The sequence below is a fragment of the Fomitiporia mediterranea genome (genome assembly GCF_000271605.1).
Source record: "Fomitiporia mediterranea MF3/22 unplaced genomic scaffold FOMMEscaffold_6, whole genome shotgun sequence".
NCBI lineage: Eukaryota > Fungi > Basidiomycota > Agaricomycetes > Hymenochaetales > Hymenochaetaceae > Fomitiporia > Fomitiporia mediterranea.
Genome location: NW_006760391.1, coordinates 4,034,710 through 4,060,011, shown reverse-complemented (window position 1 = coordinate 4,060,011; position 25,302 = coordinate 4,034,710). Strand labels below are relative to the sequence as shown.

The 25,302-nt window shown below is 46.7% G+C and overlaps 9 protein-coding genes across 9 annotated transcripts; 6 read left to right on the top strand and 3 right to left on the bottom strand.

Annotated features, from left to right (window-relative positions):
* Positions 1–1,151: 1,151 nt before the first annotated feature.
* Positions 1,152–6,755, bottom strand: FOMMEDRAFT_20543 (uncharacterized protein). Its single transcript, XM_007267121.1, has 6 exons — positions 6,168–6,755; positions 5,943–6,110; positions 2,427–5,864; positions 2,226–2,368; positions 1,719–2,167; positions 1,152–1,656 (listed from the first exon to the last, which is right to left on the bottom strand). Exons 1-6 carry the CDS (start codon positions 6,709–6,711, stop codon positions 1,368–1,370), a joined length of 5,031 nt encoding a protein of 1,676 aa, XP_007267183.1. The 5' UTR covers positions 6,712–6,755; the 3' UTR covers positions 1,152–1,367.
* Positions 6,756–7,531: 776 nt separating this feature from the next.
* On the bottom strand, positions 7,532–8,830 carry FOMMEDRAFT_156880 (uncharacterized protein; the record flags this gene model as incomplete). Its single annotated transcript, XM_007267120.1, has 2 exons — positions 7,532–7,971; positions 8,710–8,830. 2 exons carry the CDS (start codon positions 8,828–8,830, stop codon positions 7,532–7,534), a joined length of 561 nt encoding a protein of 186 aa, XP_007267182.1.
* A 69-nt stretch (positions 8,831–8,899) lies between these two features.
* Positions 8,900–10,557, top strand: FOMMEDRAFT_108715 (glycoside hydrolase). Its single transcript, XM_007267119.1, has 4 exons — positions 8,900–9,121; positions 9,194–9,281; positions 9,437–9,582; positions 9,643–10,557. The coding sequence occupies exons 1-4, from the start codon at positions 9,024–9,026 to the stop codon at positions 10,484–10,486; spliced, it is 1,176 nt and encodes a 391-aa protein (XP_007267181.1). The 5' UTR covers positions 8,900–9,023; the 3' UTR covers positions 10,487–10,557.
* Positions 10,558–11,012: 455 nt separating this feature from the next.
* Positions 11,013–12,505, top strand: FOMMEDRAFT_28940 (chitinase; the record flags this gene model as incomplete). Its single annotated transcript, XM_007267118.1, has 4 exons — positions 11,013–11,242; positions 11,311–11,398; positions 11,469–11,614; positions 11,680–12,505. The coding sequence occupies 4 exons, from the start codon at positions 11,013–11,015 to the stop codon at positions 12,503–12,505; spliced, it is 1,290 nt and encodes a 429-aa protein (XP_007267180.1).
* A 512-nt stretch (positions 12,506–13,017) lies between these two features.
* Positions 13,018–14,000, top strand: FOMMEDRAFT_156878 (uncharacterized protein; the record flags this gene model as incomplete). The annotated part of the gene is made up of 3 exons (XM_007267117.1): positions 13,018–13,218; positions 13,474–13,740; positions 13,788–14,000. 3 exons carry the CDS (start codon positions 13,018–13,020, stop codon positions 13,998–14,000), a joined length of 681 nt encoding a protein of 226 aa, XP_007267179.1.
* A 1,088-nt stretch (positions 14,001–15,088) lies between these two features.
* FOMMEDRAFT_85158 (chitinase) lies at positions 15,089–16,542 on the top strand (the record flags this gene model as incomplete). Its single annotated transcript, XM_007267116.1, has 4 exons — positions 15,089–15,315; positions 15,375–15,462; positions 15,516–15,661; positions 15,720–16,542. The coding sequence occupies 4 exons, from the start codon at positions 15,089–15,091 to the stop codon at positions 16,540–16,542; spliced, it is 1,284 nt and encodes a 427-aa protein (XP_007267178.1).
* Positions 16,543–16,726: 184 nt separating this feature from the next.
* Positions 16,727–18,025, top strand: FOMMEDRAFT_84667 (PIN domain-like protein; the record flags this gene model as incomplete). The annotated part of the gene is made up of 2 exons (XM_007267115.1): positions 16,727–17,131; positions 17,183–18,025. 2 exons carry the CDS (start codon positions 16,727–16,729, stop codon positions 18,023–18,025), a joined length of 1,248 nt encoding a protein of 415 aa, XP_007267177.1.
* Positions 18,026–20,403: 2,378 nt separating this feature from the next.
* FOMMEDRAFT_108710 (alpha/beta-hydrolase) lies at positions 20,404–21,794 on the top strand (the record flags this gene model as incomplete). Its single annotated transcript, XM_007267114.1, has 6 exons — positions 20,404–20,586; positions 20,665–20,684; positions 20,771–20,887; positions 20,956–20,966; positions 21,036–21,292; positions 21,357–21,794. 6 exons carry the CDS (start codon positions 20,404–20,406, stop codon positions 21,792–21,794), a joined length of 1,026 nt encoding a protein of 341 aa, XP_007267176.1.
* A 116-nt stretch (positions 21,795–21,910) lies between these two features.
* Positions 21,911–24,355, bottom strand: FOMMEDRAFT_156874 (cytochrome P450; the record flags this gene model as incomplete). Its single annotated transcript, XM_007267113.1, has 9 exons — positions 21,911–22,152; positions 22,240–22,323; positions 22,395–22,662; positions 22,747–22,895; positions 22,965–22,986; positions 23,048–23,752; positions 23,839–23,975; positions 24,060–24,175; positions 24,258–24,355. The coding sequence occupies 9 exons, from the start codon at positions 24,353–24,355 to the stop codon at positions 21,911–21,913; spliced, it is 1,821 nt and encodes a 606-aa protein (XP_007267175.1).
* Positions 24,356–25,302: the final 947 nt, after the last annotated feature.

Genomic DNA, 25,302 nt, shown 5'->3' with positions numbered 1-25,302 from the left:
AAACGAACTACACGTATAATAATATGAATACAAACAAAACGAATAACAGAACAACTACAGAACAGTGCAGTATGAAGAAATAAACATACTATGACACAAAACAAACAATATGACATGAAAAACGAACGAAACAAAGTTATAACATATCATATTAAATTGCAAACAAGAAAACTACTATCATACAAATGATAAAACATTATAGTAACAACTATAACATTAATAATATTAAAACTACGAACGAACGAATGCTAAAGAGATTCTGCAGCTCTCTTGGCAATCATAATTGAATTAACAATTGATTTATTACATCAAACATTATAATAATACATTGGACGAACGCAACACTTACAGTGGACTTAATATACAAAGTAAACGAAACATTTACATTGCAGATGTAAATGATATTAGTAAAACAATGAACGAACACTTATCAAACATTATATTAGCCTGATCAACTAGTATAAGTTTGAAGGGGAGTGTTAGCATTTATTCCGGATAAATGTGTCATATGTCTTAGACATGTCTTCCAAGACATACATCTGAGACACACAATATTAGATAGTATATATAATACTTAATATAAGGACGATGAAGCTCATAGGACACATATAACAGTACACAACACATTACCAACTATACAGTCGACTTGTATTAACGCCTATGCACCATGAGTGGAGCCCACTGAACCCCTACTGGTGTGAACTACTCTAAGGGAATCATTGCGACCTCAAAACGCTAACATAAATATTAGATAGAGAATAGTAAACACAGTTCTGAGACCTGAGAACATTTAAATCTTCAGTCTGATATTTTAAAAATAATATAATATAAGAGTCTGTAGAGGAATTAATTTATACAGTCAGCCATACACAGAACCTCTTTCTTCTCACAAAAATGCTCTCTTTACTAGACACATCTTACTCAATTGACACACAGTTCCTCATATCAAAACCTCACATAAAAGGGACAAATTACAAATACACGTTGCAAGCAACATCCTAGAAATAAATGACAAAATGACAAGACATAGAAGACAAAAAACAAACCTCAAAATAACCAGACCAGACAATGTTTCAAGATAGACACATAACCTAGAGGATTAGCCATAAATGAAATGAAGAGGAATAGTAAGAAAGGGACAAGAGGGAGGAAAAAAGGGAAAAGGGAGCGAGACGGGACACAATGGATATCAAAACGAGAGTGCAATTCTTTTTGTGGAGCAGAAAATAAAAACTAAGGAGAGTGTGTGTGATATTCTAAGACTAAGAAATGAGGACAAAGAATGATTCCAAGATTATATCGGTATTGTATGCTTGGTGGCAAGGTATCGTATCAACAAGTTAGAGAGTGTTCGACGATGACGCAGTTCAACCGTCTTGCGAGACGGCAGGCGTCTTGGATCTCCGTGTTCCGAAGCGACTAAATAAGTTACCGACGCCTTCACCGGACTTCCGGCTACTCGTGCGGGAGCGGAACGAGAATGCCGGGGACGAAGGCCTCGAAGACTGTGTGCGCTCTGGAGGCGGCTCTGGACGGGCGAACTGGGGGATTGGACGGTGGACGTGTGCAGGTTTGGGTACATGACCAGGAACGTGATCATGGTTATGATGATGATGATGCTCGTACATTCCGGAATCGCGTCCGACTGTGTGTCGACTAGAGCATGTGTATCAGAGTGTAGTCCATGAAAAAAAAAAGATATGAAATGTGTTACTCACCCATCGCAGCAAGCACGAACGTTTTCCAGTCCCTCAAAGCCCTCCCTTTCGCTCGTAATGGAGTCATGGATTTCAAAATCGAGCTCTTCGTCATCGGCGGCATCAGCACTTTGACTACCAAACTCGAAGCCGCGTACACTATTTGCGCCAGGACTCCCCGGTCCGTCTATCCATCGCAGATACTCAGCAGCAGGAGTGTTGGAACGCTTGCCCACTGAGCCAGCCATCGACACACGAGATCGACTGCGACGCGTCCCTCGCGGAGTAACATTCGTCACACTCCAAGGAGACTCATTGGACATTCCAGATGCCTCAGTGCGACCAGTTCGTCGTGACATTGGAGAAACAGCCCCCGCGTTGCGTACGGGAGTAACTGGTGGGCCGTGGACTTGGGTTGCTGTTGGGGATTGGGCTGTCGGCGTCGGGCGAGCAAGAAGGAAATTCAATGCCTGTAAAGCAAAAGTCAGACATGCAAGGAAAGATAGTTATCCTGGCCGGCTTGCTTACATTCAGCCATATCTCATGGCGCTCTTTTGTCGGTGCTGTGAATTTCATCTCCCGCTGCGGTGTCGATATCACGATACTATACTGGTAAAGTCCAGGCGGCATTGGATTAGGGTCGAGTACAGAGCGAACAGAATCAATGTATGCTGTCATTAAGTATTTTATTAGTATATTGTCGAAACCGCAAAGAACTTCATAACTGACCGCTCTTTGCACTCTGCTCTGTAACAGTCGTCGATCCCGGATCTCCTGAGCTCCAATACAAAGTCTTTGTATACGGGTGCACCCAGAAGAAACGCTTATGTCTTCGCTCGCCATGACCTTTGCCAATCGTACGTCTTGTGTACTTGTACAGCCACTCGCCGATCATGGTTTGGGTGATTGCATGGATAATTGCCGGGTCTGTCGACGAACTTGGCATATTCGCAGTGCGACTCTGCGTACCCGGAGTATTGAGCACTGTTGTACCAGCGTGCTCGTCCGACAAGGCACGATTATGATGGAAGTCCGAGGAAATAGACGACCGACGAGACATCATGTCCTCTTGATCAGACAATAGTGATGCAGCAGAATGAAGTTGTCGATCAATGAAGGGAACCTGACTACTTCCACTCGATAACTGTGCAAGTGCGCTCGCATTCGCAGCAGACCTGAAGCTATTAATTGACGTAGGCTGGCGCAAGACTGACATTGGCGGCAAACTCGATCCGTGCTGACGACTTCCGGATGCTCCTCTGCTGGGCACTGTGAGCGATCCAAGTGGAGTCGTTGCGCGCTGAATGAGTTCAGGAGGTGGAGGAGACGAAGGTCGTGGAGGAGGCATATCACGATGAGACGATAACGCAGAATTCGGTCTACGCTTCTCTGGAATGAACGATGGCGGAGGCATACTGTTAGGCGGAGGCGGCATTTTCGGTGGAGGCGGGAGCATCATCGTCGGAGGACGCGACTTATCAATGGTTGGTGACCCCGAACTGAACGACTGCGTATGCTGACGCTGGGCTATGTCAGGTGTACCATCGGTCACAGCGCTCTTGTTTCCTTCCACAGGCAAAGACGGTGACGAAAACCGCATAGGGCGCGCACCCACTGTATTCGTTGCATCGCGCAGAGCTTGAACAGGCGGCGTGGAAGTGATCGGCGAAATGGGAGTTGAAACCGCAGAAGCCGGTAGAGATGACGCAGGAGGCACGAACTGGAATTGCTGGGAATTCGGACCCACGCGATACAGTCCGAATCCTTGAGGAGTGCTGGCAATAGGCGAAACAGCTGGTGGTGGCTGCCATTCGTCAGTTTGGATTGACATCTCCGAGAGTTCGCGCTTTGGATCTTCCTTTGGCGGATCCGTGCTGACGGCAGCACACTCGTATGTCCGAGCGGGCTCAGTAATATCTTGCTCACTGCGCCGAACAGAACCACTTTCCCCAGAAGGACCAGTCAAGCCCAGGACAGACGCCTTGATGCTTTCGGTGTCTTCTTCATCCTCCTCATCCGAAAAGTCGTTGTCAGTCATAGTCGACATTGAGTGGAAGTCATCGTCGTTGAGCGACTCGGAAACCGTCGCTGTTGGCACCTGACTCATTGCATCTCTGAAATCGTCCGCATCCGTCTCAGTTTCTGGCTCGCCCGCACTGGCGTATGCCAATTCGGTATGAGAATCTTCTTCCTCTGACTCGTCTTGAACAACTTGAAGAGGCCTGTTTGGCACAGCCGTAGCTGTAGAGGCCGTACTAAGGTAACGCAAGCGACGCTGAGCAAGCGGTGACGATGGTAAGTTAGGTACGTTGGATAGGAAGAGTTCCGAGCGTGGGGACGTTTGTGTCTCTGCATCACTCCGCTGAGGTGTCGGCTGCATCACCTGCACCTCACGTACTATAGGTTCCGGCTCTGGAATCGGGTCCGTCTGCGTAACGACACTAGATGTTGAGACTGGCGTGGGTGGCTCGGTCGATGTGCCCGAATCAACCAGAGCAGGTCGTTTCTCCGGTTCAGTACCAATGGATATGTGCAAACGAGCCGGCTCGACGGTTTGTACTGACGACTCGCTTCTAACGACAACAGGAGCAGCGATGACGGGTTGAATGGCCGCCTCATCCGTTGTAACTTCCGGTTTTGGCTCTGGTTCCGCTTGAATCGCCATTTCAGCTGTTTCCGGCTTTGTGATTAATGGTGCTACTTCAGGAACCGGTTCTGCCTGAACGGAGACATCTGCCATCTCTGGCTTGCTTACAGCAGGAATGACGGGTGCAGAAGTTGGAGCAACCTCTTCAAAGTCCGTTTGGCAGGCAACCTCGACGAGCACCTTCTCAAATTCTCCATCCTCGCGTACACTCTCCATAGCAGCACTCGTATTCGCAAGGCCCAGTTCTGAAGCAAGAGCTTCTGGTGCTCCAACAAGGGACGAAGGACGAGGTCCCTGGAATGCAGTACCACCACGACGTCTTGCGCCAATAACACGGCCACGGACTGTACCATTCGTGAAGGGACTCCCTCGGCGACTGGCTGACGATGACGCAGACGGAACGCGGCGAAGGATGTTTGCAAATTCCGGATCCATACCCTCTACACTAGTGACGCTGTCACGATTGGAAAGAGGCTCAGGAGATGGTGATGCGGCGAACGTAGGAGCAGTTGGCGATGACAGTGCAATGCTAGTCATACTCGTATCGGCTGCCCGTTCGTCACCGGTGGTATCTGGCAGTGCAGTCGATGGGTATGCCTCTGATTCCTCGTCAAGATATTCTTCATCCGACTCCTCGTCGCCACGGTTCTTCGCAGCAATCAACTTCTGAGCAAGCGTACGACCGCCGCCTCGAGCACCAGTTCGGACTGTGCCACGTCCTCGCCCCCTGCCTCTGATTGTCGTCGCATGTACATTCGACCTCGGCTGTCGACCTTCCGAGTCGACTTCCTCTTCGTCGTCCTCTTCGTCGTCCAGTCGCTGACCTTGCAGACCCGCCTCAATCATCTTCCTCCTATACTCGATGCGTAGCTCCTTCTCTCGAGCGAGTGTGCCTTTGAGAGTACTGATTTGCCGTTGAGCATGTGCAAGTTTCTGTTGGAGAGCTTCAATTTCATTTGATGGGTGATTCGGCGATAAGAAGGGTTTGGATGGCGACGGCTCCGGTGACGCATCGACGTAATCTGGCCCAAATGCATCTGGAGGGAATAACCCCGAGGTATCCATCCTTCGACGATTCGTTGACATACCCATGCCAGTCGTGCCAGGACCGAAAAGATCTTCCTCATCGTCGGTCGTACGAGGCGTCTGCGCATCACTGCGTCCATCGGGTGTGAGTGGCGAGCCATATCGGGGTAAACGACGACTGGCGCGTGCAAGTTCTGCCTTGTACGTATCGACGGCTTGTTGAAGATCGGATTTGTCGCGAGCAAGTGCGGCGGTCTGCTTACGATGCAGCGCAACGTCTGTTTCGTGCTTATTCTTCGCATCTTCGATGGTACGCTGAAGTCGATCCACCTCATTCTTCGACGAATCGTTCTGTTCACGCGCAGTCGCTAACGCCTTTGTAAGTCTCTTCGTCTCCGATTCGCTTCGCTGGGCAGTTGACTGGACGTCCGCGAGCTGAGTACGCAGTTCTTGGAGAGAAACTTCGAGGTTCCAATTTTCCTCTTTGAACTTGTCTGCGGGTGGTCGCCGTCACGTCGAGAAGTCAGTCAAAGGGACCGCCATTGTGCCCGAAGAAAAAACATAGGACGTACCGGCGTTCTGCTCCTGTTCACGCAGAGCCTTCTTCAGCGCCTCCACAGCCTTCTCTAAATCGTCTTTTTCCTCTTTCATGTCTTGTATTGCCTTGTCACGTTCTCCGAGCAGGCTCTGCAATCGTCGAACCTCTGTCAACAAGCTACTACCAATTTCAAAAGCAAACTCTGTAAAGAGGTAGAATGAGTAAATTATATTGCAATAACACCACAGAATGTACTGACCGACATCATTGGCGCGATGAGCTGCATTCTTAGCGCGCCGTGACTGTGAAGCGGAGGGTGCGGATGGATGGTGTGCAGTCGGGGGTTCCTGTGGAACGTCGTCGGGCAAAGACAGGTCCTGTGAAGGCAGAGCACCGTTTTCGCGACGTCTGCCGCTGAATGCGCTCGATAACTTGGCATTTTCTTCGTTCCAGGACTGGATTGTGTTTGCGAGGTCGCGATACTGGAGACGCATTTCGGCACTCGGTTCGTCACGGTCACCCCTGTTTGCATCCATATCTTGAAACTGGCGGACACGCTCCTCGAGCTCCATCTGCTGAGCAAGGACACGCTGACCGAGAGTGCCTGCTTGCTGGAGCTGTCGTTCTTTGCTGTCCAGCAGCGATTGAAGAGTCGCACGCAGGTCGGAAGCGTTCGTGTTGCTCGCACTGAGAACATCGTCCAAGTCGCCGTCGGGCACGACACTTGGCTCCAGACCGTCTTGCGAGGTAAAGACATCGTCTCCGTCGCCACTGCGGGGCATCGTTTCTAATGGCTGCGCCATTGTCGACGACTGGCGTGTAAGCCAGAGGGAAAGAGGAAGAGAAAGAGAAAGGGAGCACTAGTAGTGCAAGTGCATTCATTACACGCGTCGCCGTGACGGCTGGTTCATCTTCAGTTCATGATGACTAATATTGTATTATGTAATATAGTTCATTCTCCGTGCTTTGTTCATTTTAACTCTTCTGCATAGCATCACAGAGTACTGTATTTCACCCAGAAACGCTCACTTTAAGGGTATTTGCAGTCTATAATTACTAAAACTCATTATTATTTCACAAAAAAAATACTATTAGAAAGGTCTTCATATTAGCTACAAAAAGTATGTTTTAATTTTTTGTAAAATTAAACAATAAATATTTTATTGAATTTACGCGTGAAGGACTCAAAACTGAGCGTTCGACGTCATTCACCAGGAAACGCACACTCGTGGGAAACTAAACTTAGAGAAATTCGCGCGTGCATTCACTCAGTACGCAGACTCGACTTCAATCCTATCCAGACCAATTTACTTTGGTCTGGGCAGAAATAAAGGTAAGTACAGTCTATTAGTCATATACACTCTATTAATTAATGGAATATATGGTTCTTTATACAGGAACAGGCTCGTCGTGATGACTTAGAGTCTCTTGCCTACTACATTCTAATGTCTGCTTCTTGCTCTTCTCTGCCTCTCGTTCTCCTCCTCCTCTGCTTCCAGAATTCGTTGCTGTTCCTCTGGTCTGCTAGCCTTATCCTTCTAATGCCTGGGTCGTCAAGTTTGCTCAGCGATCTCTCTCTCTTCACACAGTCGCAAGCGTTCTGCCATCTCACGTCGACATCGATTAAGCTCTTCCTCCTTCACTGTGATCTTGCACTCCCTCTGCTGTCACAGTTCCACCACTCGCTGATACCTCGTTCGACTGTTCCTGAGAGATGGATTGATGTTGATGATGGACGTTGGCCAAGGCACTGCGTGGGCCTGTTTGGACAACAAAATCCCATGTCTGAGGAAGGGTTGGTGGGTAGTTACTGGTGCGCACGTTCTCCTTCTCACTCTCCAAATTAATGGCTGAGTTGAGAGTACGGTAGGCTGGTCTTGGTCTTGGTTGCTTCCTCGGTAAATCGGCTGTGCTCGTCGTCGCAGTCCTTTCTTCAGATTTCTTTTTCTTCTTCAGGTCCATTTCTGCTGCTCGCCGTGCCTTCTCCCTTTCCCTCTCCCTCCTTTTCTCTTCCTTCTCCCTTTCCCTCTCCCTCCTCTTCTCCTCCCTCTCCCTCCTCTTCTCTATAGTGATTGCTTAATACTGAAACATATAACCTTTAACATACGTATGCTTTACAATTTTTTTTTAACTATAAAAACTGTACTAATAAGTAATATAGTAGATTATAGTACTTTTTATATATATAGTTTTGATTTAATTATAATAATTTTAATTCTTAATATTTTCTCTTAAAATTATAGAATATTATAGTAAATATATCAAGAATACTAGTACCAAATTTTTATAGATAGTTATAATAGTAATTATTGTAATAAAAAATTCGTAAGTTATAACTATAAACTCTGAATTATAGAAAGTAGTAAAATTAGACTTAAAATCGTATTCTTAATAAGTAACTTAATACTTAACTATTAATTATATAAAAAAATATATAGTAACTACATATAATATAGTACTTATTCTCAATATTTCAGCTACAAATAATGTCTCCTTAAATTAATATTAAGTGTGTTGTGTGTGGGAAAAGTTTCTGTTCACTAAATCAGTGCTGATCATCAAAATTCTAACATTCCAACACCAATATCTCAGCTTCAACTCATTTGTTTTTGCTCAAATTTCGTATTTAAGTTATATTTACTGTAGGCTACCTGTGTGTAAAATTTCAAGAAATTTTACTAAGAATTGAGGGAGGTATTGTACAACTGAGCGTTAACTGGTAACTGAGCGCGAACCGGTGAAACACAGTAAATAATCTAATCACACTTGTCATATGTTATAACGGCATGTTCTCTCCGTACTGGTGAATATTTTTGCGCTTGCCGACATGAGCGGCGGTGTCGGGCCATGCATTTGATCCGCTTCGATTCTAATCCAATCATCATCAGCTATGGGCGATGAAACAGTAGACACCGACGACATTATAAATCTTGGCTTGTTCTCTCTCTCTAAATCCCGCTTTCTCTCCCTTTATTTTTACTCCTCCACTATGCGTTCTCCTTTCATCCTTCTTTCTTCTCTATTTTTCGCAGCCTCGCTCGTTTCTGCAACCTCGTCCATCAATGCGCGTTCCGTGCATCAGCAGATAGCGCGCAGTAGCGAGAATGAAGTCGAAATGGTCTCGTCTGCTTGGTATGCAAGTTGGCACGCCAATGACTTTACCCTCGACGACGTCCCTTGGGACAAGTACACCCACCTGACATTCGCTTTCAAGTATGTCTTACTGCTTCTCTACAAACATATTGTTATATTTTTTTGCTAATCGCTCAATGGAATTGACTCAAGGGAGTCAACACCAGATCCCTCGAATATCACCATGTCACTGGACGACTCGTTACTCCTCTACCAGTTCGTTGCAAGAGCACGTCAAAACGTAAGCTTTAAGTCCTCACTTAGACCGACAACCCCGCCGTACCATTCCCCTTTTACTTCCCGCCGATTGACGGGCTGTACGGCATTTAATCCTAACCTGATTTTGAAATAAAATAATTCATCTCAGCGCTGATTGATTGTTTTTTTACCGCACAGGATGTGAAAGCGCTTCTCTCCCTTGGCGGATGGGCTGGCTCACTTTACTTCTCGACAAACGTCGGTGATGCGAAGAACCGCACCAAACTTGTCAATGCCGTAAACGAGCTAGTCACATTATATCAACTGGATGGAATTGATATTGAGTACGTTGAATTCCACTTTTTCCTCCGCTGAAATTCAATGTCTCTGACCTTGGTGTGTAGTTGGGAGTATCCAGGCCACCAAGGAATCGGATGCAACACAATCTCACCGAACGACACCGCCAACCTCCTCTCATTCCTTCAAGAACTCCGAAGTTCACCCTGCGGATCCAACCTCATCCTCACAGCCGCAGTCTCACTCACACCCTTCGCCAACGCAACGGATCTCCCATCCACTGACGTCAGCGAATTCGCTAAAGTCCTAGACTACATCGCAATCATGAATTACGACGTATGGGGCAGCTGGAGTGCGAGCGTTGGTCCGAACGCACCACTCAACGACACCTGCGCAAGTCCAGAGAATCAACAAGGTAGCGCCGTTTCCGCAGTCGCCGCATGGACAGCCGCAGGTATGCCACCAAGCCAAATTGCCCTCGGAGTACCTTCGTATGGGCATTCTTTCTCCGTCAACGCCTCCTCTGCATTCAACGGTACCAACTCCAAGACAGAGCTCGCTCCATACCCAGCTTTCAATGCATCCGACTTCCCTGTCGGTGACGCATGGGACGACCCTCCCGCCGTCGACGCCTGCGGTGTACTCGAATCTCAAGGCGGAACTCAAGACTTCTGGAACCTCATTGATTCCGGTATGATTAACAAAGACGGTACACCCACTTCTGACGTTCCCTACCGCTTCGACAATTGCAGCCAGACGGAGTACGTTTACAACGCAACGGCTAGTGTTATGATCAGCTACGACGGTCCAAAAGCATTCATTGCGAAGGGTAATTTCATCAAGAATACCGGGTTGAGAGGGTTTGCTATGTGGGAGGCTGGTGGTGATAAGGATGATATTTTGCTTGATGCTATTCGTAGTGGTGCTGGATTTGACGACTGCGACGACTGAGTTTAGAAATGGTAATATTAATAGTGATGAGAGTTCATCAGGGGGTTGTAGATCTTATCTTTAATTAGTTTAATCGCACGGACACCACCAATTGCCAGCGCAGTCGACATTCATTCACAACCTCATATCTACTCTATCTGCGTGTCCTGCTTGGCTGCGAACACCCTATTTTCCGACGTTGTCGGGCACAACACAGTCCTGCCGAACCACAAGGCAACTTCCTCATGGTCCTGCAAGAGCTACGAGGTACACGGCTTTGCTCTTCCGGTACTCCTGGAGTTACCACCTTTGCTAGCAAAAGGTTTCAATTGTCTACCGAAAGCTACGGATTCTCAAAGTTCCGAGGGCACATCACAAGCACGAACTGCAACATCTAAGGCAATTGGTGCGCCGAGACAACACATGGAGCAGGACAGTAACTGAATTGAAACATACAAGGGGTAATCCTGGCTCATCAACTAATTCAGCCGAAAAGAATTGGTATAAATTGCAGCAAGTTTGCACGCCATACTCAAGCTTCATCGTCATGTTTCTACTTTCTAGTATCTGCTTTCTTGCTGTAGCAGTAGCACTAGCCAGGTCTAACCCCGGAGTTAGCACCAATTCACTGCATCATGAAGTTATTCATAACGTTGTGAGGGCTGATGATACTGTCTCTTCTGCCTGGTATACAGGGTGGCACGCGCAATCCGCGCAACCCTTCACGCTTGATAATGTACCTTGGGACAAGTACACACATGTGATGTATGCATTCAGGTGAGGCGATATATTCTTTCATTTTCTTGATCCTATTACTGAACCCACTATCTGCACTGATTCTATAGAGAAACAACCGAGGATCCCTCTGACACCTCTCTCCCAGATGACGATGCTAGTCTCCTTCCTCAGTTTGTCTCCAAGGCACACGATAACGTAAGTTAAGCGTTCGTTCAATCATGTCGAAGTGTTAATGTAGTTAAGAAACTCACATTGATCTTTTCAGGGAGTTAAAGCATTATTGTCGATAGGAGGCTGGACAGGATCACGGTTCTATTCAAGTAACGTTGGCGACAAGACAAACCGTACCAGCTTTGTCAACGCCATAACTAAGCTTGTTAACACGTATAAACTCGACGGAATTGACTTCGCGTATGCTAAACACTTCCTCTACTTACTGATCCTATCTAATATTTGAATCCTTCCTTCCTTCCTAGATGGAACTACCCAGGTTTCCAAGGAATCGGATGTAACACAATCTCACCAAACGATACTGCCAATCTCCTATCAACCCTACAAGAGCTTCGTAACACCGAAAACGGTTCTTCGCTCATCCTAACTGCCGCTACTCGTCTTGTACCATTCACAGATGAGACAGGTCAGCCCTCGACAAACGTATCCGCCTTCGCCAACGTGCTAGACTTTATCGAAATCATGAACTACGATGTGTTTGGAAACTGGAGTGCTACTGCAGGACCAAACTCACCGCTCAACGATACCTGCACGAGTGCAGAACATCAACAAGGCTGTGCCGTTTCTGCAGTTTCTTCATGGACAGCCGCAGGCATGCCAGCCAATAAGATCGTGCTTGGTGTCGCCACTTTCGGCCACTCATTCACCGTTACTCAAGCTGCCGCACTTGCTTCAGACTCATCTACAGACCTTGTTCTTTACCCAGCGTTTAACGCATCTGTGTTTCCTGCCGGAGATGCATGGGATACACCCGCACACGTCGATAAATGCGGTAACTTTGCAGACCAAGGTGGCATTCAGCACTTCCGGTACCTAGTCGATTCAGGCATGTTATTCCCAAACGGCACTGCTGAAACGGGAATTCCCTACCTATTTGACGATTGTGAAAAGACGGATTATGTCTATAACATGACGTCAGGTGTCTTGATCAGCTATGACGGGCCTAGAGCATTTACTGCAGCAGGAGATTTTATCCAAACGTCCGGTTTGAGAGGGTTTGCACTGTGGGAGGCTGGAGGCGACAAGGACAGCGTCTTGCTTGATGCTATTCGTAGTGGTGTAGGACTTTAGTTTAGTGAAAATAACTCGACACGCCCCTTTAACTCATTTGCAATAGTTGAATATATGCTGTCAAGGATGAAGAGGTATATACATAAATAAAGTCGGAAACACGAAGAGTTGTATATAATAGTCTAATGACTATGTTTAACTTTGTAATTGCCACACAAAGCAAGAGGGTCATAACTCAAGTCAGGATCTGGTAACGGAAAGTTCCGAATGAAGTTATCTCTCTCATTAGTTTGATTGTGTAAATTAGCCATTGCGTTATGTGTTTACTAAAATTCTGAAAAATATCAATAAGTATTGCCTTCTTTATGCAGATTGTTAACTATTCTGGTTTGGAGGAACCACACAGCAAGACTAGTATTCGCTAGCCGGACAATACGGCGGACTTCCTTTTGACACAGCACACAATTCATTTTTTTGGCTATATTTTATTTACTATACGAGCAGATTGGATGTTAAGCAACGCTGATTTGTGGTTCTCCCTTTGGAACGGAACAACCTAGGAATGTTACGTAATGCACCTGCCAGCACCTCTGTTTGCATTCCCTCTTCCTCTGCCACCAGATCACCCTCTCTCTGGATATGTCGACTTTGTCGTCATCATCTGCATTCGAAGCTCGCATAGACGGACGGGACAGGTTTCTTGGGCGGGCTCGCTGTATCATCTGTTGAGAACGCAACAGAACCTCGCTTCAACATTCCCATATTGTGGGGCGGTCAGAAGAAGACTTTATAAGCAAAAATTGCGTTGAGTGCCCCTTCCCTGTTGCGAGGCTAATGTAAGGCACAGCAGCTAGAACTCAAGACCCGCAGATGGATCGCTCCGCAGACCAAATAATCTCCGCGTGATGGCCTGCTTGTGTGTATTAATCATCATCTTGCATTCAATCACTATGAATTCTGTACTCGGTTTTATTCCAACGTGAGTTTATTTCCATCACTGCTTTGAGTTACATATTAACCAGAGGCAGATTCACAAGTTCGTGTTCGTTAACTATTCTGGCAAAGACACTCTCCAACAATTCGATGGGAAAACCATCACTCTCGATATCAGTGATCGTTACGCACCCTTTTCTTCCCCATTCATCATCCACAAGATGTGTGTCCGTGGATTCTATTCCTTAAACCCTGTTAGTCTGGACATGCCCAATGACCCGCCTCGGCAAGACTGGGACTTGTCGGACGGCGTGTTGAATGACGATATATCCACCGATGCAAGAAATTTTTCAAACGAGACCGTCCGCCCTGCAACAATAACAACAGTGTGTCTAGCCAGCCGCTGCAGTTTCCACCTATGACGACGAACACAGGTGGTACGTCATTGGGCAGGCGCGCACTAGCATTAAACGAAAATGTCATTGCTGACATTCTCGCAGCAACACACACCTCGCCATCGCGGAAGGCTTGCCAGATGGAGGGAACAGACTGGAGTGGCACGGCAACTGAAAATATACAAAAATATGTCTCCACTTTTGATGTCCAAGGAGATGACGAATAGCTGCTTCCATGATACTGAGACCTGTTTGGGACAATAAAGACCATCACTGAATGGAAAGTGAAGAAGTAGTTACACCAAAATACAGTAGTGGTTTCGTTTACTTGTACTTGTATCATCTTTACAGTATGCAAATTATGAAAATCAGAAATGGTAATCAACAGAATTAATTCACCCGCTGGGATCTCATACCGCTTCAACGAATGTAACCGGACGCAGCCCAGACCAATTATCTGTATAATACAACAGCAGGAGTGATAATCAGCTATGATGGACCCAGTGCTTTTGCTGCGAAAGGGTATTATATTAGGACGGCTGGATTGAGAGGCTTAGCTCGCGGTTCGATGCTACTCGTGGTAGCAACCAGTAGGACTTTAGATTAGTGGAAAGAGCTTGGCACGCTCCTTTACGCTATTTTTAATATTTGAATATATGCTACCAACGGCGAAGATGCATATATAAAATCAGAAGGATGAAGATTCATAACCAAGTCATGCACAAAAGGTTCAAACAAGATAGGAAATTTCTCTGGTTTTTAATGTTTTAAAATATAAGAGTTTAATCGGGTAATATGGCCATTGCTTTATGAGCTCAGTAATATTGACAAAGTCTTCATTAAATATTGTCTCATATTTTCACAATATTAATTATTCCGGCAATGAGATATCGGTACTACCAGCCGAATAACACGGCCGACTTCCTTTCGACGCAGCAAGCAAGTCGTCCTTTCGGGCCCTTGCGTCCCCACCGCTTCCATCGGCTGTGTATTCTTTACCAAAAATGAAGCAGACCAAGGATTAACCAACCGAATGCAGCAGATTCGCAATTCCCCTGACTCTGAGGGATCTATCATGATAATGAATCAAAGATTGGAATAATCTGTTGGTTATTTTACCGTCATTTCAGAAATTGATTCAATTAAGATAATCAAGTATGTAGTTCTGTAGACTCTGTATATGATCCCTCGAACGAAAGTATAAAATTACCGTCATAATCGGATGTAAGGTTGCTCAATAATTTGCTGGAATTGTGAGATTCCGGTAATCAATATAAAAGGTCAAAATTGTCCGCCATGCCAATATTATGCCATTATGATTCTGCTCTCCTATTGCTACTTTGTTGCTGTTACAGCAGCACTGGCGTTTGCCAGACCTAGCCTTGAGATCCGCTCTCGCTCCTTACACCAACAGGTTGCTCACAAATCTGTGAGGGCTAATGATATTGTTTCGTCTGCATGGTATACTGGGTGGCATGCCGAATACTTCCCACTTGACAACGTGTCATGGGATAAGTACACTCATTTGACATATGCTTTTAAGTGCGTTGCTGTTGTGTTTCCTAATTAATAATGTGAAAATATCGACATAATTTCTGCAGGGGAACAAGTGAAAACGCTTCTGACACTTCGCTCCCCGATAGCGACGCGGATTTGCTTCCGCAGTTCGTTGCTAAAGCACATGAAAATGTGAGTCCTATGGTGTTCTGTCCTGAGAAGCTGACTTACATTTTCTCCAACAGGATGTCAAGGCGCTTCTGTCAGTAGGTGGCTGGGGCGGATCGCAATATTTCTCGACGAACGTTGGCGATGAGAATAACCGCACTAAGTTCGTTAGTGCGATGACTGAGCTTGTTAATACCTATCAGCTCGACGGAATTGACTTCGAGTACGTCGAACGAACACTTTCTTCGTTGAGCTCTTGTCTGATATTCGCATTTGTACAGCTGGGAATACCCCGGTCGCCAAGGTATCGGATGCAACACAATCTCACCAAACGACTCTGCCAACTTTCTGGCGTTCCTACAAGAGCTTCGTAATACTTCACTTGGCCCGTCCCTCATTCTTACCGCTGCTGTGAGCCTCAACCCCTTTACAGATGGAGAGGGTGTACCTTCACCGAATGTCACTGGCTTTGCCAACGTCCTGGACTACATCGCAATCATGGATTACGATGTCTGGGGAAGCTGGAGTCCCAGAGTCGGCCCGAATGCTCCGCTAAACGATACGTGCGCCAGCACGGAAGATCAACAGGGCAGTGCCGTTTCTGCAGTTGCAGCATGGACTAAGGCAGGAATGCCGGTGAACCAAATCACACTCGGTGTCGCGTCGTACGGCCATTCGTTTTCTGTAAACGAGTCTTCAGCGTTTGACGGATCCAGCTCAAAGACCGTACTTGCTCCTTACCCAGCATTCAATGCATCAGCATTCCCTGTAGGCGATTCATGGGATGGCCAGCCAGGAATTGACATGTGTGGTAATTTCGGACAGCAGGGCGGTATACAGCATTTCTGGAACCTGGTTGATTCAGGAATGTTATTGCCAAATGGCACTGCCGCGCCGGGCGTCCCATATCGCTTCGACGATTGTAGCCAGACTGATTACTTGTATAATACGACAGCAGGAGTGATGATCAGCTATGATGGACCCAGGGCATTCGCTGCGAAGGGGAATTTTATAAGGACGGCGGGACTGAGAGGATTTGCCATGTGGGAGGCTGCTGGCGACAAGGACAATGTACTACTTGATGCTATTCGTGATAGTGATTAACGTTGTACTTATATTATAAATCAAGTCAATTTATGTATTCGTGAGAATATATATCCGTATGCAGCACGCGTTATGTACGCTTGTTTACTCTCGCGACGCGCTCGCTGGACTCGTCCCCCAATCCAAACAACTCGTGTCTCTGTTCACGACTGACTCCAGTCCATGCATATAACTCTGAAGGCACATGGGTATTCAAGGCTTACTTCCACTCCTCAAGCCTATTCAGCGACGCCGCCATCTTTCTGACTTTTCAGGCCAGACGCTTGCTGTTGATGCCTATGTGTGGCTGCACAGAGGTGCCTACTCGTGTGCTACCGAGCTCGTCCAGGGTCGTCCGACGCGTCGTTATGTCGATTTCTGCATGGCTCGCGTCCGACTTCTGCGGCATCATGGCATCTTGCCGTACCTCGTTTTCGACGGTGGTCCGCTCCCTGCAAAGCTCGGAACAGAAAAGGAACGCGAAAAGAAGAGAGAACAAAATATCAAACGCGCAAATGAGCTGATGTCTCAAGGAAAGGAGAGCCAGGCAAGAGAACTGTACGTCAAATGTGTAGACGTTACGCCTCAAATGGCTTACCAGGTAATTAAGGTGAGTCTATTGTATTGCTGACAATCCCATCTCAGCTAAGAAATGCCAAAGGCTCTCAAAGCAGAAAACGTCCCATATGTAGTTGCTCCATATGAAGCAGACGCTCAACTCGCGTACCTGGAGCGTATGGGCCTTGTCGACGGAATCATCACAGAGGACTCCGACCTCCTCGTCTTCGGATGCCGCAACGTGCATGTCAAGCTTGACACAGTCTCCGCGTCTGTCGTCAGCATCTCTCGCGCAGACTTTGGCTCTCCGTCCCTGGCTGCAGACTCATTTTCTCTAATCGGCTGGTCAGACGCTCAGTTTCGCTGGATGGCAATGCTGAGTGGCTGTGACTATCTCCCAAGCATCGCTGGCATCGGTCTAAAGACAGCGTACCAACTTCTGAAGAAATATAAAACTGTTGAAAAGGCAGTGCGCATGATACGACTGGATGGGAAGAAGTCAGTTCCGAAGGACTATGTTGACGCGTTCTTTCTCGCTGAGAAAGTTTTCTTGCATCAGCGAGTATACGACCCGTGCCTCAAGAAGTTGGTATATTTGACGAGTCCCTCTAATGAATTTTGCCTAAGCGAGGAAGTTGAGATGTATATTGGGCGGTTCGTTCACTCGTATTGCAGCTCTTGTGCACTTTTGACCTTGTCGTACAGAGACCTCGAGCCATCTTTGGCTACACGAATTGCGGAAGGCGACACCTGTCCTATTTCATTGAATGACATGGATGACATCAATCCATCATTCGTCCCCAGGCCCGTCAAGGCCCTTCCATTGCAGCAACGCGATGTAAATAGCTCGAAAACGCCTAAAGGCAAGGAACCGACAAAGAAAACTGGCATTCTAAATTTCTTCAGTGAGTCAAACAATGTTACTGGTAGTTTCCGAGGTAACTAAGTTTTGTAGCACCGGTTTCTAATTCGTCTCCGGAGAAGCGGAAGGGACATAAACCCGAAGTAACGCCCACTCCGACCAAAAAGAAACATTCTCGCATAAACGCAGGAAACGCATCCGGGAAGCGTACCCTTGTGGAAGTCATGGAACACGATATTGCAACAAAGCGAAAAAGAATTTCTGCAGAGGCCGAGGAATATGCACACCACGTTACCCCGTCAACAAGCCGCTTCTTTAACGACGCGAACCCATCTGGTATTCCTAGTGGCGGCAGGGTATCGGAGAAGGAGAACGTTAGCTCAAAAAAACGCGAAGAAGTAGAAACAATCGAAGATCTTGTCACACAGGAAGATGGATACCTTTCTCCTTCACCGTCGCTCGCGCGGGATATCACGCCTGATTTATCGTCTCCGGTTATGTCGTATGGCCGGGCTCGGCGGTGCGGTCTCGGAACCAATCATAACTCACTCTCACAGGATACGCCAACACGAGACGACGCAGTTGAACATATTTTCGTAAGAGGTTCTTCAGAACCTCTTCCAGATTGTGATGAGAAATTAGTTCCTGGGCCTGATCTGACAGTAAACCTGGTTGAAACGGACGAGGAGGATCTAGAAGCAGACAGGAAATCGGAGCCGTCAAGTGAAATCCTGTGCTGGGAAGAAGACGAATACGTCGATCAACAGAAAGAAGTTTTCGAGCCTTCTCCCGTGCGGCCCGCGACACCATCTCTATCCACGCAACATGCGCAAAACGCACTGTCAACACGTTCAACCGTGACAAGAACAGCTTCATTCGACGATCCAACAGATGAACTGGAGCTTCTTGAAATAGATGAAGATACTGTCTGGGAAAGGGAGCAAGACGCTCTCCACACACGACTAGCTCACAAGTGGAAGTTGACGTATTCCTTCGGTAGTCGACTAATAAACGCAGGATCTGCACCCAGCAGTAATGCTGATCCGCGATCCTCACCGAAGGTAATAATTTGTTTTCTCATGCCTGTTGCCGTACGTTCTGACATTGGGTTTATCGATAGGAACCTCCACGTGAGAAGCAAAGTGACATTTCAAAATCTTTGAGAACCCACGATACTGCCACAAAGCCCGAGAAGCAGAGTGAAGCTCAATTAACCACTACGCATGCCATCACACGCTCGCGTGTATCTCGAGAAAATTTGCCAGCGGCACTCAACTGCGGCTTGGTAAAGCTAGGATCACGCGAGGCACCTATTTCTATTGGTGGCGACGATGCATCCGATGAGATAGTTTGCAGTTCAAGGAATAGATTGCAGGCGTTCAGGTACTAGCAGTTTTCTTTGTCAAACTTGTGTGTTAATTGCATGTGGCTGATAAACCTGTCTCAGGTTCTCAGTGTGAAGCGTTTTGAATTTGCGTGGCATTACGTCAATCACCATCGATGCTTCTCGCACACAGAGCCAGTCTGAGTTTGGTTGGTGCGCCGCGAGCGCCGCGGCTATTGACAGACTAGCCGATTCTCGAGCGCATAAGCCTCTTGGGAGCGTTTAGACCAGAGATTCACAGATTCGCAGAAGGACTTGACGACGTGTGGATTTTTTCATTTATGTTTTGTTTGCAAGCGTACTGTACATCCATTCCAACACATTCTGGCCCGATCTGCTGGTTGTCAGCTTTGTTTTGGAGCCATGGAGTAATTTGACAAGGTGGATGCCTGTTCTCGTAATTTTTGCAATACTTTCCGTTGCTCGATCGATGCCTGGATAGTCTTGGAGCCGTGTTGTAATGTAAGTGTAAAATAGAATAAACTTGGTTATCAGTGATCCAAACTTGGGCCACTGCCGTCTCACGCCGTAGAGCGCGATCTATGGAGGACTGTATTCATTTGTCCTCTGTACCTCGATGAATCGGCATCGGGAAATCTACATTGCAATTATCTTATAGTGTAGAATGAAGTGTGCGGGGGGAGCTGACGTGATTCCCAAGATGCTGATGGTGGAGCCAGTCCTAGTTTTGTCTGACGGGGAGGTGCTGATCGTTCTCCGAAAGTACATGGCGATGTGCTGCAATTCAATTCAGTCCGAATGAAGTTAAAGAGTCCATTCAATCGCAGCAGCCATGTGGATCTTCTCAATTCCTCTTCGGCACTCCCTGCTCACTGATGATGGCGGTTCTCAACTGGGCGACCCGATGGCATCTCATCTCAGGACAACCCTACGGAAGCATATCTTCCTCCGCCAGTGTAACTTGAACCACCGGGGTCGGCCTGGGACAGTATAAATACCAGAACGCAAAATCACTCTAGGCGAGAGCCAGCCCCTGCCTCCTCTAAAACACCCGATTTTCTTCTTCTTCAATTCTGACGGCTAACTCTTTCACTCTTTGCTCTTAACTCTGTGAGCTATGGGTTCGACGGCGAATAGTAATCGTCGGACACTCACATCCTCGGACGGGTGCCAAATCTATGCAGACGCGGTTGGCGATTCTTCGAAGCCGTGCCTCGTGTTTATCCACGGCTTCACCCTAAGCGCGGCTGTCTGGGACAACATCTTCGCCGACCCGCGATACTCTTCTGAATTTTACTTGGTGAGTTCTTCTAGCATTGCAACTTTGTTTCAGTGATACCCATGGCTTACATTAGCTACTTTTGACTGTTCCCATCAGGTGAGGTACGACGTCCGAGGGTCAGTGTGTTTCATACATTGATTAGCTTCGCTTACCGAGCGAGCGACGGGCCACATACTAATCGTTTCTGTTGCTTGCATTGCAGGCACGGACGAAGCGGCAAGCCAGATACGATTGAAGAATACGCGTCCAAGCTATTCGCCGATGATTTCGCTGCTGTCCTCCAGGCATTCAAAGTCCACAAACCAATCGTCGTCGCCTGGTAAGGTTATATTTCCCGCATCGTAATAAATCATATCTAATATACTGTACTACTTCCCGGTTATCCAGGAGTCTCGGAGGTAACTACCCTCCAAAGAGTATAATGCTACTTACATTAGTTTCTAACATGTGTTTTTTAATCGTAATAGCGACAGTCGTTGCGGACATAGCGGCGCATCTACCAGCAGACACCTTGGCCGGTGTAGTCTACATCTCACCCTGTCCTTACACCGGATCAATTATGCAAGCTATCGGGACTCCGTTTATTCTTAACCTCCTTACCGACATAACCGGTTCCGACGACGCGAACTCGGTCGACGATAACATGCAAGTTTTCTTCAACTCCTGCTTCAACGACCCCGAGTCAATCCCATGGGAGACTCGAGCGCTGTGGCAGGGCATGTCGGTAAGCGTTTGAATTAAACGCGTCACCTCAAATTATGCTTGTTTACTCAAAGCTGCGTACTTAGACATTCCAACGGCCAAGACACCGCCGATTCGCTCTTACACGGCCCCAAGACCCAACAGGTTTGAAAAAGCTTGGGGCACAGGGTCTCCCAGTTCTCGTAATGATCGGGACGAGAGACACGCAAATTATATTATCAAACCTCGAAACCGAAGTCCGAAACATGTTCTCCAACGTCGACTTTTGCGTCCTCGAGGGAGCCGGACACTCCCCTCACTTTGAGAATACAGACGAAGTAATGGGTCGCATCAGTGGTTTCACGCGCAAGGTCTTCTCGAAGGTAGTTCTGAAAGACTACTTTCTTAAAGGCTTTATGTATCTCATTCAATTCCTCCAATTGCAGTACAAGAAGCCTTCTGAATCAGTCTCACGAATGCGGAAAGGCTCAGGATCGGTGCATGTGCCACCGTCTCAAAGACCCGTTCATAATATCGTAGTATGATGTAACTCCTTTCTTCCGATACAACGGGGTATATCTATCCGTTATTCAGACCGGCTACCAGGTCTTGTATACTATTTACATTTTTGTACCTACTTAAATAATTCCCTTAGTTTGTACTACTTCTTCGTATTTGTGTCCAACCGACGTAACTTAATGCAATTCGTTTTCGGAGTAATAGTGAGCATCGGCGCATACGAGAGCATCACACGCTTGAATTCCTCGAACGAAGAATAATTCCGCGCGTCAATGGCGGGAAGAACCTCAAAGCGGCGCACGAGACCCGCTATAACACAGATTGCTTCCGCAGTGGCGAAGCGTTGCCCGATACACCCGCGTGCGCCGCTAGAGAATGCCAGGACTAATGAAGAAAGAGAAAAGAAAGAAAGGGCCAACAAGCTACGTCAGCATTCTCCAAATCACATTAGTACTAGCCCAAGTCACTTACATCCATCACGAGGCCACTTATATACTTCCGTATCTATAAACCGCTCAGGGCGGAACAAATGTGCATCCGATCCCCATACCAGTGCTGTTGACATGAATTAACTATCCTCATTTTTTTCCCATATCATTAAATAAAGAAATCAAGTAGACACGTACGATTCATATGTAAACCCCAGATGTCCATTACGACGATGCTTCCTTTCGGTACAAACACGTTGAATGGCTCTTCGGAAGATACATCGCGCTTAAACTGCACGTTTGTATCCGACCCATCGAAAGACAGATCGGGAACACAGATCGCAGATCCAGATGCTGGCCGAAATCGCCTTGCAGTCAAGATGCTATCTGCACTTGTCAGCTTTATGAGCCGCGGTTCTGTAGGGAAGCAGCGCAGAGTCTCCCGGAAGAAGGCAATTGTATACTCCTATTGGCATTGCATATGCATACCAAACAGTGTAGAGTCAGTGATATGTGGCAAACCCAGCTAGACATTTTAGGGACCACAAACAAATTTATCAAAGTCGTCCCTATAGTTCGACACCTTTACATCATCGTCCGAAGGCCAAATGCGATAAACTTCAGCTCTAACTTTTGATTGTACATCCGGATAAATCGCAAGGAGGAGGAATGCAAAGGCAAGTGTATGGGCTGACGTTTCTATTAAATGCCGTAAGTTGTCCGATGGTTCAGGATAATGAGTAACGAATAAATGAATTGCACACTCACCATGCCCAGCAAGGAGAAATGTCTCAACCCAATCACTTGTCAACAACACCAAAGTATGACCCTGCAGTTTGAAATTAACTTACAAAAATGTTACTGAAGAGCTGGCCATCCGTAAGAGTGCGTTTATTGTTATTTGCCGTCGTTTCTTCGCTTTTCGATTCGTTAGCCTGCACAAGCTTTCGAAGCAACTCAGCGCCCGATCCTTCCACTCCCACATTCATATCCTCTGCTGTCGTCTTCTGTTTCCGATCATCGTCTTTCCCTTCGTGGCGGACAGACTCCACGATAGACGTCATGTGCGCTTTCAGACTCGCAAACGCATGTTGAGCTTCCTCAAGTTTCTCAGAAAGCCACGGGATGCGAACAGGGAGCGAATAAAAGAACTCCGGGACAAGAGAAAAATGAATATTCGTAAGCGTAAACTCAAGAGCAACGTGAAACGGAAGTATTTTATCCATGCTATGCCGTGCGTGTTGATGCATATTGCTGAACGCTTTCCAGGGCATGCGAAGTCCAAATCCCGAGACAGCGATAACATGAAGCGTAAGCTGTGTCATTTTGGATAACATATCCACTTTTATGACAGAACCAGAACCGGGAACTCTGCAGTCAAACGGCGTTGAAGCTAGCTCGTCCGCAAACCAGTCATGCGTTAATCGGAGTGTCTCTTTCCAAACCAGTGAGTTGAGAGCATCTCCGAACGCTGGTCCTGCAACAGCAACATGACGCCGCCATTCGTTCCCCTCTGTGCTAACGAGACTCTTTCCGTATATATCGACCATAGAATACTACAGTCAAGATCAGCAAAGAGGTAGCACGATCAGGTACAAGGGTCAATCAATCGCAAAAAGCAAATAGATGCTCGAATACCTACAGCTATAATATCCTTCGTAAATGTATACCGGTCCGAAGTGATCGTCTTGAGTGCCTCCACGTCGGCGACCCAAAACATCGGTTTTGCATACCATACCCATAATCCCGACAAGATTGTACTACCCTTCTTTGCATATACTACCCAACAGATTCAAAAAGAAAAAAAGAAAAAGATCCGTATTCAGGAACCACAGGGATAAATGAATTAAAAGGGAGACTTACGATGAAACCGTGAGTTATAATGCGCAAACCATCCACGAGGTGGAAACACCGGTGCAAGCACAAGCGCGATAATTAACTGTGGGTGAAACCAGATCAAGCCTCCTTGCGGGCATGAACTAGCATTTACGTGTCAGGAGTCAGGATCCGGACTTCCGACGGGAGACACGCAATATATATAATGTGGATATCAGAACTTACCTTAGACTGGCGTAGCCTCTCCGCAGCGCGATTCCGGCATTCAGCAATAGAAAGAAGGTCACCGCTCCGAGCAGGACGTTGAACAGCGACAGTGACATGGTTGAGGGTAGGTACACCGTACAGCCGAGAAGAAGAAGGGAGCAGCCAGATAGGACGTACTTATAGAATAGCCTAGCAGCAGAAAGACAGTCCTCATGGATGGAACCTTTCTCGACAGCCAGATAGAGAACAGCTGTCCACACCAAACAACGGGCTTGCCAAATGCAGACCGACGTTTATCCAATCAGCGGGTGGTGGGTATCACATCCCGGCGACCGTCGGTGTCTACATATCTGACCTGCTCTCCCTTGCACAAACGGAACAGAACGGTCAGAAAATGCTCGAGTCGCCTGATGGTCAGGTATGCACATGCTGAATGAAGGAAAGCAACGTGTCGTCTCTCTCTCGAGTAAGCAAGCCGTTGCTATAGAAGGATCAAGCCTCCTTCCATTTCGGGATGAACAGCTACAGGAACAAACCGGAGAAATATATCTTCCCAATATGGAATGCCTAGAAGTCCACTCTTTGCAAATCCCGACTTTCGATAAATTGGAATGCACCGCTAGCTATCCATATTAGCCATATGATATCATATAATATCACATTACATGCATACTATACCATGATCCCTCTTTGCCAACAATCCCTCTTTGCCAATTTGCATTTACACACAAAACACAACACCTAATACTCTACAAAAATTCATGGGAGTGTATTTTTACTATTTAAAACACAATATCTCTTTTTTTCTACAAAAAATTTGATAGAGGAATTAAAAACCTGTGAATACTGCTATTTCCACTGGTTGCAACCCTTATAATTAGCAGTTTTAATTTTTCTAATCAAGTTAATAAGTTGATATTACTACACATGTATATAATTTATACACAAGTACTTATATTATTTTTTCTTGAGAGATTTAATGGTGGTTGTAAATTAAAATTGAGTAAAGATTGTTTTGAGAGTGACAAAAGTGCCAGATTCCCAGAGCTTGTGCTGCGTCTTG

Bases quoted from the DNA above. Each gene is read 5' to 3' on its own strand.
- FOMMEDRAFT_108715 (XM_007267119.1), top strand. From the start codon at position 9,024: ATGGTCTCGTCTGCTTGGTATGCAAGTTGGCACGCCAATGACTTTACC. The intron at 9,282-9,436 runs GTAAGCTTTAAG...TTTACCGCACAG, and splicing joins TTGCAAGAGCACGTCAAAAC to GATGTGAAAGCGCTTCTCTC. The intron at 9,583-9,642 runs GTACGTTGAATT...CTTGGTGTGTAG, and splicing joins CTGGATGGAATTGATATTGA to TTGGGAGTATCCAGGCCACC.
- FOMMEDRAFT_20543 (XM_007267121.1), bottom strand. From the start codon at position 6,711: ATGGCGCAGCCATTAGAAACGATGCCCCGCAGTGGCGACGGAGACGAT. The intron at 2,369-2,426 runs GTCAGTTATGAA...ACTTAATGACAG, and splicing joins AGAGCAGAGTGCAAAGAGCG to CATACATTGATTCTGTTCGC. The intron at 1,657-1,718 runs GTGAGTAACACA...CACATGCTCTAG, and splicing joins GTTCGTGCTTGCTGCGATGG to TCGACACACAGTCGGACGCG.